The 12,337-nt window shown below is 39.7% G+C and overlaps 1 protein-coding gene across 1 annotated transcript; it reads right to left on the minus strand.

The window, feature by feature from the left end:
• Window positions 1-1,864: 1,864 nt before the first annotated feature.
• tmem74b (transmembrane protein 74B) lies at window positions 1,865-5,881 on the minus strand. The gene is made up of 2 exons (XM_026349248.1): window positions 5,411-5,881; window positions 1,865-3,456 (listed from the first exon to the last, which is right to left on the minus strand). The coding sequence occupies exons 1-2, from the start codon at window positions 5,621-5,623 to the stop codon at window positions 2,830-2,832; spliced, it is 840 nt and encodes a 279-aa protein (XP_026205033.1). The 5' UTR covers window positions 5,624-5,881; the 3' UTR covers window positions 1,865-2,829.
• Window positions 5,882-12,337: the final 6,456 nt, after the last annotated feature.

Below are 12,337 nucleotides of genomic sequence, written 5' to 3' on the forward strand. Positions count from 1 at the left end.
TTTGTTTCCCTAATTTAGTTTTTAATCAGCAATTATTATATAATTCACAGTTTCATTTTCCACTATTTAGAGCTGCGGCATTTATCAAACAGAAAAGCCAAATGCATGGTAACGTTGTGTTGTTAGACAAACTGCATAGGAAACAGAATATGGTTTGTCTTTTACTGTTGGCTAAAATGAGCCATTTGAATTCAGGTATTTTCACTATTTTCTGATATGATACAGTTGATTGAGAAAGCAGATTAAACTAAAGCTAAACAATCAATTAGGTCATTTGCCTTAATGTTTAGTCCGGTTGATTTACTAAATGATTGTTAGATTAATCTACAATTAAAAAATCTGTTTCATCCTTTTATCTTCTAACCATTCGATTCTGTGTGATGTTCAACTGTGTTTTTATTAAACATGTTTCTGCTGTTGGCCTGAGGAATCAGTCCAGCCGTGACGAGGTTTTTGAATTTTGCATACCTGCGTTGAGTATTTGGTTTCTGAGCGTTAGCCTTTGCTGGTCCTCTACCTCCGACAGGTCTACGTGTTAATATTTACAGTGTGTCTGCACTGTGAAGTAAAAATGTGGTACATATTTCAATAAACAGGATGAGATTAGTTTGTCGTAGTGTAGATAAAGTTAGACTCAAGACGTCCTCACAAGAACTCGGGCACCACACGAGGTGCTGAACCTGACTTGTGAGGACATCTGACTCGTGGACATTTGTGTATGTGCTTGCTTGTATGTGTAGCTACATTACTGTGGGCTAATTTTCTCACTATACAGACCTTAAATACATTAGCATAATGATATTTGTGTATACACAATGTACAGTTTCTGTGTTTACTTATTAAGGCATATTGTATCCTTACATGACATAAATAACTTCTGTTTACATATGATACAAACAAGTAGGCGCTGTGTCATTAAAGGTTCGTTTCAAACCAGCTTTTTCTCCAAACTAAGACCCATACTGAGACTGAAAAAACACTCCGAACACACGTTTGCTTTCTAAATAATGAATTTCTACAGTATTTGTTTTGGATTTGATAGTTTCCAGTTTCAGATTTGTTTCAGTGTTTAATTAACTGAAACCAGAAAGGACTTCTTTTATGTTCTACTTAAATGTCAGATAAATAGGATCATTCACACATATTTTCAGGATATTGGACATTTATATTCAGCATGATACAAAGATCCATTATCTAATGATGTGGAAAGTGATGCTAGCAGAAAATGCTGATTTGTAAACATCAGGCAACAGTTTTGAGATGATGCAGCAAGATACATGATATGTGATGTGATGTGATGTGAAACTTTATCACTGCAATGTCGGATTCACTGATTTGTTTAAATCTCGAATTTACGATTTTCAGCCTCCAGTTAAGGATAAATAAGTCAAGAAGTTGACTTTCACACCTTTGCTTCAAAGATTTTTGTGCATTTCTTCCAACATCATGGCTCAAAAATGTATTTATCCTGGTGCAGACGTTGATGTGAAATGTGAAATTTGCAGAAATAAAATCTTTCTCATCTCCTATTTGTTGGTAAGAAAAAAACACGAAAAGCTACGAAAACAAATTCAATGAAAACGATTTCTGACTATCAACATCAAATTGAGTGTAGAAGAGCTCTCGGACTCCTGATGCCAGTGTTACTGATTCCTTTCTGAATAATATGTGTCACACTCTCAACTGTGACTCATTTCACTTCTGCACCTCTCAGTCCAACACCTCGCCTTCTCTCGCTTATCACTCCCTCCTACATCTCTCTGCATCTTATTCTATGCTCTTATAAAACTGTCCCTGTTGGTCAATATAAGTGAATTCTGCTGATGCTTCAGATACTTTCAGAAAAAGTCAAATCAAGTCACTTAAAGTTAAAACTGCATTGTTTAATCTTCAGACCGCAAAAACCTTATAAACGTTCTCCCTACATTTAGCAACTTTTAAGACCAATAAATATGAATAAAATTTGAATATTCTGATATTTTCTGAGATTAAATATCATGAGGATATTCAGAATATATCAGTGTGGTTGATTATAGAGATATATAGAGACTCAAACTCAAAGTGTGGAGCTGCTACATTACACACGTTCGTTTAATCGTAAATTTATTCATTTATTCTGTTCCTTGTAGATTTCTGAGGGCGACGGTGTTGGATTCAGTTTAAGCTTTTATCTTTTCTGGTGTTAATCTATTGCTGATGCTGCTGCTGGTGAGTGTAAATGTCACAACAGAGTAAAACGTGACTTTCAAAAATGTTGCCTCTGTTCACTTGTGCGAGAGCTAGCATCACACTTCCCATCACACTTTATTTAGAAAATCCAGTAATGACTTTTATTTTTCCTGTCTGTTGACCTTCAGTCATTTCTACAGAATTAATATTCAGATATTTCATGTGCAGGTTAAGGTGAACCTGACACTGGACTTTCTAAATTAAGTGTTAATCTTGCTTTCTGCAGAGGACTGTCAGACACGATGTGCTTTCTACTGTAAAACAGATTTAACATATTAATATTTAATATTGAACTCTGATCTGTGATGTAACCCTTTGTCCTAAAATGTGCTCTTATCCACAACAGGCTTACCTCTCCTCTTCTACTGTACCGAGCCCTGTCTTGTCAAGTCATACATCCCTTGTGTTTGTTGGAATAAATATCCCATAAATATTCCTTAAGCTTGAAAACAGTTCCTCCCAAAGTTCACCGTTTAAACCGGGTCACTCCAGTCCACATCCTTGTGCTTCTCTTTTCAGCACAAATGGGGGATCTGCACCATTTTGCATCCCCACTTTTCTAATCACTCATTCAGAGGAAGGCAGAACTGTAAAACACAGCTAGTTGACTACATGTGCAGCAGCTGAGGAAGAAGCAGCAGGAGGATTCCTGCTTGGTCCTGGTTCTGATTTGTAGTCCAGACTTGGGTCTGACTCCATCTTATTCTGCGTCTCTGCCTGTTCCACTAAAAACTCCTCACCTCCGTCCCTCCCACTCTCGTCTCCTCCTGCCTCTCCAGTTGCCAACTGCTTCATCCTCAGGTTGATGGAACCGTAAGTCCTCTTGGGCCGAACAAACGCTGCCCTGCGTCGGTACATCTCGCCCCGACAGATGGACACCATGAGCAGCACAGACAGGAACATCCCTCCCAGAGTCAGCAGGCCCAGACCTGCAATAATGCACTTGTCCAGGTGGGAGCCCAGCTGGGCGTAGTACATCTCCAGCTTCTCCATCTGCCGGGCCGATACTGAATCAGGGTCGACTTTGGCCTCTCTGGGAATTGTGTAGGCGATGACCACCAGGACTATTCCACTCACCAGGAACACCAGGGCGAAGATGAAGCCATAGTCTGCAGAGTGGTCATCAGTCGGGGGCAACTCGGTGAAGTCCTGGCTATCCCCTGGTCCTCCACCTCCCTCCTCCTCATCGTAGGACCGTGGGGAGAGCTCCTGGTGCTGCTGCTCCCCCTGAAAGAAAGAAAGAAAGATATATATATATATATATATATATATATATATATATATATATATATATATATATATATATATATATATATGGAGGAATAAAAAGAACTCATAGGAAAAATCAATCAAACTGGTTGAACAGAGTAGATTAGCACAGGTGTAGATTAGAACAGGTGTAGATTAGAACAGAGTAGGTTAGAACAGGTGTAGATTAGAACAGAGTAGATTAGAACAGGTGTAGATTAGAACAGGAGTAGATTAGAACAGGTGTAGATTAGAACAGGTGTAGATTAGGACAGGTGTAGATTAGAACAGAGTAGATTAGAACAGGTGTAGATTAGAACAGGTGTAGATTAGAACAGAGTAGATTAGAACAGGTGTAGATTAGAACAGAGTAGATTAGAAAAGAGTAGATTAGAACAGAGTAGATTAGAACAGGTGTAGATTAGAACAGGTGTAGATTAGGACAGGTGTAGATTAGAACAGAGTAGGTTAGAACAGGTGTAGATTAGAACAGGTGTAGATTAGAACAGGTGTAGATTAGAACAGGTGTAGATTGGAACAGGTGTAGATTGGAACAGGTGTAGATTAGGACAGGTGTAGATTAGAACAGGTGTAGATTAGGACAGGTGTAGATTAGAACAGGTGTAGATTAGGACAGGTGTAGATTAGAACAGGTGTAGATTAGGACAGGTGTAGATTAGAACAGGTGTAGATTAGAACAGGTGTAGATTAGAACAGGTGTAGATTAGAACAGAGTAGATTAGAACAGGTGTAGATTAGAACAGGTGTAGATTAGAACAGGTGTAGATTAGAACAGGAGTAGATTAGAACAGAGTAGATTAGAACAGGTGTAGATTAGAACAGGTGTAGATTAGAACAGAGTAGATTAGAACAGAGTAGGTTAGAACAGGTGTAGATTAGAACAGGTGTAGATTAGAACAGGTGTAGATTAGAACAGGTGTAGATTGTAAATCTTTGGATCATCTTAGTGATGACGTCTTGGACATGTCTGTGCCTCTAAAGTAGATCCTTAAACACATCACTTTCAACTTTACATGTTTGTAACAGCAATCATTTTTGAAATCTGCATCTGGAAAGGAACTGGTGGACCTGACTAAAGTTACCATAAAATCATAAAATGGAAGAAACTCAACTTTTAAAACTTAAACGATTTAACAGATGTTGTTTCGCAGGTAAGTATACGTCCGCTGTTGCTGTGGTAACGGCAATTTAAGAGCGCGCATTGATCTAACGCAGCGGTGAAAATGTCGACCGGAAGTGTGTTTGAGGTTAATTGTTTGCTAACTGTTAACTGTTAATTAGTCTAAAAACGACTTTTTATTGTCACCGTACTAAAAAAAACAGCCCGGTGGTTAAAACTCAAACCTATTTTCACTGCTGACGTTTCCATATGATTCCTGTGCTCAGTGAAGAACAACGTATAAAACAGATTTTATTGAAATAGGCTAATTTTGAGAAGCTAAGCGAACTAAGCTAGTTAGCTAGCTACAAACAATATGGCTACACTCTACATTTTTATTTTTATCTGTGTTTGTTAAATTAGTTTAAGTTTTATAACAGACAGACAGAGGACGTCAGGAAAACACGTTGAATGACAACCAACTGCTGCACAACAGGTGAGAACAGCACCCGTCTACCAGACACAACAGTCGGTCTCCGTACAAGTTGATCCTGACAGCGGATTTATCACATCCACCGCTGTTCTGTTGGTGTTTAACAAATGTACATGTTCTTCTAACAATCCGGATAAAAATGTTCTTAAATGTTGTAAATCAAGCAATTTAACTAGATCGATTGGACTGTTTCCAATCAGAGTAATCGGTGCGCCATAATGTGTATTTTGATTTACAACCAACATGTAATAATATAATAATATTTAATATAGATAGCGGTGAGCTTGGTGTTTCTACACTACAGCTCTACATTAACCTGCCTTGTTATTGCCTGAGGACACAGCCGCCCCCTGCTGCTGCTGTCCGTGGGTTTGCTCCTCGTCCTGCTGGTAGGAGGCGTTGTCGAATCCCCGGGTGGCGCCGCTCACCGTGGCCGCTGTCCAGGGCGACGAGGTCGGCGTGGTAGGCGCACCTCGCCGGGCTCCTCCGCCCCGCAGCTCTCGGAGCTCTACGGCGTTGAAAGAGGACTCCATCTATGGGATCGATGTGCTCATGTCTCCACAGCATCTCCGCTCGGCATGGTCCTCACTAAAGACAGAAAAATAATGACTGAAGGGACAAAATACACTTAGAACTAAGAACAGCTTCAAATAATATTCCTCTAGAGACACAGTGTCTGTGATGATCAATACTTTGTCATATTTATGGTATCATGCTTAAATATTTATGGATTAAATCTACACATTAGTGACATGAAGCCTTATATTTCATCTGTGTCCAGTAGTTTTTATTAGTGAGGTGACTAACAGCATTTAAAAGTAGGAAATACATAAAGTTGTTGTCACTGTTACTATTATATTTTATGTCTTTTATAGTGGTGGAGTGCTTTGTACTTCTCTTTTATGATACTTTATACTTCTATTTAACTACATTTAAAAAATGTAAATATTGTAATTTAAGTCCTTACACAAATGTTACGCTGCAGTAGTTCTTTCACAGTTCAATATTTTATCAGAATTAAATAAGCCCTGTTATAAACTACACAATTTAAAGCTGTTATCATTTCTTTTCACATATTAATCAATTAGTGGTAGTATTCTAATAATGTATGTGTGTAATTTGTCAGCTATCTAAACAGCTGTGTGGGTTGTTGTAGTGATGCAGCATCAGTTCAGGTCATTTTGTCCCTCTTTGTAGTCATTTTACATCTCTTCTTCGTGTTTTTGCACCTTGTTGTTATCATTTAGTCTTTCTTTTCATTTAATTTGCCTTTGTGGCCATTGTGCATCTCCTTCGGGTACGCCTGTAATAATTCTCTAAATCCATGGTTCAGTTCATACCATGATTTTTGTCGTCTCTCTTTTTTGTTTGATTTTGTGTCTTTGAGCTTCTGTTTTTGGCCATTTAGAATCTGTTTGTAGTCTGTTTATCTCATTATGGAGTGTGTGTAGTAGTAGCCCTTAACCCTGAATGAAGTTATGTTACATGATGAGCTTTACATTTGAATCTCTTAAGTGCGTTTTATTGCTACATTAGCTACTTGTTATAGTGCTACCATGCAAAATGGCCCATTTGATTAATAGTCTTAATTTCCATCTTATCCAGTATCTTATCTTAAATTTACTAGTAGTAAATAAGTCATAAAAATCTGTTTGTCTTCTGTCCCTGAGGATTCATGAGACCACATCAATAAAGTCTTAAATAGCTTGAAACCAGCGACGTCTGCTGCATGACAGAGGGTTTAACTACAGGACCAGCAGGTTGTGAATCAACATCACTGACAGTTCATATACAGTAAATCACAGGCGCCTCACCTTGGTAGTTATTTATTTCCATTTTCTCATCACTGTTATTGTCGCTTCTTCTTTCTGTTGAACACAAAGGAGAGTAAATCAGATCCTGAAAGGTTTTGTGTTATTCAACCAGTCTGAAAAGTTTTACACTAGAAAACAGAAAACAATCAGTATTCACATTTGAGAAGATGGAACGTGTCACTTGTCATATTTGTGATTGAGTATAATTCTCTTTGTTTTCATTTATCTCATTAACTCAGTTCCTTTGGTTTTAGTTTATTGTAGTTGTAGAGATTTTAGTGGAGGGTAAACATCAATTATCAGTTTGACTACTGATCAAATTTTTCAGCTTTATTTTACAAACATGTTTCAAAATCTCTGTTTCAGTAAAGATAACGAACTGTTTCTGTCAATCGTCTAATTGGTTCGTTAACTAATCAGTTCAGCCCTCTGTGTTTGTTTCTGTGTCTACACAGACATGAACGTGGTCAGGTGGAGGTTATTTACGGATGAGGCTGCAAATCCAAAGAGGTCGGCTTTAAATCCAGATGTTTGCTCCTGGAGTGACGGCACACAGTCTAAGTTCTATAACGTGACGTTAACGAGAGCTGCTGTTAGTTCAATGTGTTCGTGCTGAGGTTAATGAATGATTCTGTCTAAACCCTGTCCAGACCCTCCTCATGCTAAAGACCGACGCTGACATCTTCCTTGGACTTGTTGTGACGTTTCATTGAGTCACCTGGGTTGTTTCTCCAGGAGTCTCTCCCACGTTCACTGGAGGAGAAACAGCGACATGATTCGGACTCCTGTCACACATTAAGTACAACGGGAACGTAACGTGATTACAGTTACATTCAGTTTCAGAGTGATCAGGCCCTTCGATAGAGAAACAAGGAGACTCAAGCGGTTGGATAAGGGAAACTGACGGTGCAGGAAACTGATGTTATAACTGACACACATCAGCTTTGAGTCCAAATCATTTCTTTAATAGGGGGAAACTCGGAGCGAGTCACAGTTCTGACACCGTTACTGTCAAAGTGATGCATGTTCAAATGTCACACTGGACGTCACATTAAAGGTCACACCGCTGATACAGTGGTGAAATGAACACTGCAGCACGTTTTTAAAGTTTGGTGTAAAAAGGCTGATGATGTCAGAATCGTACAGGTTTGATCGTGTCACAGCCTGAATCCACTTAAAACATGATGTGCAAATGAAACTGCATGAATGATGCATGAAACCATGTTCAGTGAAGGTAGACGGGAGCCCTGCAACACATATTTACCCTGGGGGTAACACACACACACACACACCTTATTAGAGGTTAAAGTGCAGGTATTAAAAATGAAATATATTCAGGGAACAAACGTGATATCAGGACTCCATCAGCTCATGCTGCTCTGCACTTTGTTTCACACCCTGCCTGTGAACGTCTCCGTCCTGGGTGTGAACCTCATTCATGCAGCCGCCTCCTTCGCTTCTCACCCTGCTGTTATAATCAGAACCACAGAATGAGCCGTTATCTACTTTACAAGCCTCTAATCGATGCTCCTGACACATTAGCCTTTCTCAAATTCCCCATCAGCTGCAGTTTCTCTTTTTTTCTTTAATATTCACATTTCTCTTCAGGGTTTCCTGCAGCTGGTTAATCTCCGGGGAGCTCCAGGCTGAAGTAGCCCACTGACACAGTTACCGTGGATCATCCTCCAGGTCCCTGTGTCCTCGGGCAAAGTGTCACTTCACCCTCTGATGGGCACAGTGTCCATCACTGTGACCTTGTGATGCGCCACAGTGCCCGAACCTGGACCATACACCCCGCTGCTGTGTGTGTGCGTGTGTGTGTGTGTGTGTTGGAGAGATGCTATCAGGATGAACCGGACTGATAAGAACCACAGCGGCTGACGCGTTATTCATTATCCAGACCGGAGTGCTGATAGCTCCGGATAGTGGAGCAGCGAGCGTCCGATGAGCTGGTTCACAGGAAAATTACGTAACCCAGCGACACAAGTGTCGATGTGTCCGCAGGGAAACACCGGGGATAGATTCAGCATCCAGGCAGCACACAGGCAGCATCCACCCCGCGCTGAATCCGAAGAAACGCCGCCTGAAAGCATCGATCATCTGCCGGCGGATCGATGAACGGACGTGTCGGTGAAAGTGTCGGACTGACAGCGGCTCTTACCTGGAGCTGGTGCCGCGACCGGGCGGGATTCAGGCGGCTGTGGGCATCGCTCCTGGAGAGGAGGAGGCTGGATGCTGCTGGAGGATGTGAGGGGGGAGAGAGGAGCGGGGTGACACTGACCATGCGCAGAAGCAGCCCGTGGTTCCTCTGCTGGTGGTGACACAGATGGACCGAGCTGCATCATGTGAGGCTTTCAGGGCTGGAGTCCCCTCCTGAGGGGCCCCGGGGCCAACAGTGGGGGTTGACCCCTTCTGTGTTTCATTATGTCCCCAGACACACTCAAGGTTTGGTCAAAATAGTTCCTGAATCCACCCCACGGTCAAACTAAAACGGCTTTAAAACATCTCAAACATAACCAGACATTAATTTAATTCCATTTATTAGTGGGTTTTAATTTTTGATTCAGCAGATTATTTTGACTGTTTGAGTTTAGTTTTGTCCTCTGCTGACTGCAGGTTTCAGCTTTTTCTATATGATTTATAAATGTTCAGTCAACAAAGTCAGATTTTTTTAATGTCTTTTATTTCTTAAATTGTGTTATTTCACAAGTTAATCGTGGGTTCTTCTGATTTTTACTAGAAGCTTCTTTAGCAATTAAATTCAAGGATATTTTTATTAAAATAGACTTAACTGTTTAAACAACTTTAAATTAGTAAAGTTTGGCAGCGTTTTGTATTAAGTAAAGAAACGTCAGCTGAGTTTTTCCACTTTCACCTGATTCAAACTGCTGTGAAATAGTGGAAACGAGCATCGGTTGTGAATTTAAATTGAAGTAAAACCCTATGATCACAGAGAAATAGTGAAATATCACATTAGAATAAACATCAGTCTCCTCATGCCGAGATTTGAAAGATGAATTTTTTATCATTCAAAATGTTTCCACATGAATTAACGTCCGACTCTCCAACATATTCACAGATGTTTCATCCTCAGCTGAACATTGATGAGTTTTAAGTTTAAACAGCAGTTTGTCTGTTAAAATGTTGAATAGTCTACAACAGAAAGAAAGTGACGTGATGTGAGGAGTAAAAGCTCTGATTCACAGCTCCATGAAGAGAAATCGTAAACTGATATGTAGATTTCTGGAGTCTCAAATATTGCAAATGTCAAATAAACAGATTCACTATTAGACTGTATAGATGTAATGGGGGGGGGGGGGGGGGGTTTACTGTAGCTAAAGATGTCTCTTACTGAAACTCTTACTACTTTAATGTGCTTATTAGACTGGGGTCAGCTTCCACAAATAATGCACGTCTTCAATTTTTAATGTGAGCTCAGAGAAAGTTTCCTTTTAGAATAAGACGCTGCAGAAAACAGACGGACTGTTGATTGGAGAGAGACCTGAACCAGTTCAACAACACTAGATCAACTCATGTTTAGAAAATCTACGACTATCTAAAAATAAAACGTGACATGGTGACTGATCGTTTTCCAGCCTCAAGCTGATTATCAGCGCTCACCTTGTGGAGACGTGAGGTGAATCAGTCACTGCACTGAGAAGCCACTCGTTAGAGGTGGACTAAAGACTCTTTTAGATCAGACTGTTGTTGTAGTCAGTTTAACAGGAGAAAGGATGTTGTACTGACCAATCATTTTGTCTCTTTAGTTTTATATTTTACAGGAAATTGATTCGTAAAAAGTCTCTGTGGTTATTTTGTGTCTTTGTGATCGTTTTACCTCTTTGTAGTCACGAGTCTCTAAAGTCGGTTTGGGACTTTATAGTCATTTTGTCTGTTGTTGTTTTCTATATCTTTGTAGTTTTGAGTCTTTTGCTGTTGGCTAAGATTTGTTGTAATTTCAGTCTCTTTAAGTTTTTTCATCCCTTTTTTTGTGTATTTACAGTCTACATGTTCAAACAGTGGCTGTTTGAGGATCTTTGTGGTTTTCTTTTACCTTGGTTATTCTTAGTTGGTCTCTCTGTTGGTGTTTGCATCTTATTGTAGTAATTTTCTGCACATTTACAGTCATAAAGTCCATTTTTAGATGTTTTGTGCTTTAAATTATAATTTTTTATCACTGTCGGTTGGATTTTCTACCAAGAATAATGTGATTTATGATGGGATAGTTTCACTGCTATGATCCAACTCAACGTTCTTCAGATGGAATAAAGTTGAGGTATCGCTTATTTTACTCTGTGACCTTGATCTGGATTTACCGGACCCCACGCTGGGATCCATCAGGTTTCTAGGACGCTTAATGCACCAGAATGAAGCTCCTGTGAAGTCTGTAATTGTCTTTGTTATTCATCACTTTGCACCTCCACATGTTGTTTTGTATTGCTCATGTGCTCAGTGACTCATCTCAGAGGGAGAATTTACTTTTACCCAGTGAAAGAGGTGTATCGTCATGGTAACTAGCAGGTAGAGAAACAATAGTAGTGCACGGTACCTGTGTGTACTCACTAAAGTACTAAACTGGTAAAAGAGAAGTAAACACATTGACAGTACCTCAGTACAGATGGATTATATTATTATGTTTTATGACAAATTAGTTTAAAGCTAAACTTTCTCAATGTTATTTAACGTAGTGATGTAAGATCAGACTAATAAATAAAAATAATAATAATTTAAAATAAATAAGACGTCAACAGAGACATGAACTCACTGAGAATTAAAGGATAGGAATGGAAACTGATGAGGCTGCTGTGGTAACCTGTTAATAAGCTGCTTTAAGAACAACATAATGCATTATGTATGACAAGCCCCCATCCCATCCCTTCTCTGACTCCACAGCAGGAGGCGTTCACCTTCTCCTGTGAGCAGCACAGTTCAGGATGTGTTTGTAAAGCAGTCGTAGTCCTTGTTGTTTGACTCAGGCTTAGTGGCTAAGAAGGAGTTAGCAGAACGCTCCTGGTGGCGACATCATGGTGTATAGCTTGACATAGAGGTGGATGGTGGTGACCAGTTAGCACTGTGGCAGCTTGTGAAGGAAGGTGACATATCGTAGTTTGTGTTGAGCATGTTGGTTGTTATGGTGAGATGTACCATGTGATGCTGTGTGTCATTCACAGGTAGCTGCTGCTGGGTTTAGCGTTGACATGCACTTCAACAACCTCTTTACAGTCTTATTTTTTTCAGTAGCTGATTTGTTAATGAGAAATAAAGACGAGGAATCAGATTTCTGTCATCGAGAAGTGAGATAATCCTGATTTTAGATTTAGTTAGAGTTCTCCTGGAGAATCTCTGCATGTGTAACATCGTTTCATTTGGACTTCATGTAAAACAGTCTGAATGCTAAAATACAATAATTTCTAAAACTAAGTCTGGGATATA

Source organism: Anabas testudineus, chromosome 5 (assembly GCF_900324465.2).
Source record: "Anabas testudineus chromosome 5, fAnaTes1.2, whole genome shotgun sequence".
NCBI classification, from domain to species: domain Eukaryota; kingdom Metazoa; phylum Chordata; class Actinopteri; order Anabantiformes; family Anabantidae; genus Anabas; species Anabas testudineus.

Coding starts and splice junctions, on each gene's coding strand:
- tmem74b (XM_026349248.1), bottom strand. CDS start 5,623: ATGGAGTCCTCTTTCAACGCCGTAGAGCTCCGAGAGCTGCGGGGCGGA. Junction 3,457..5,410: donor TGTCCTCAGGCAATAACAAG/GCAGGTTAATGT, acceptor TCTTTCTTTCAG/GGGGAGCAGCAGCACCAGGA.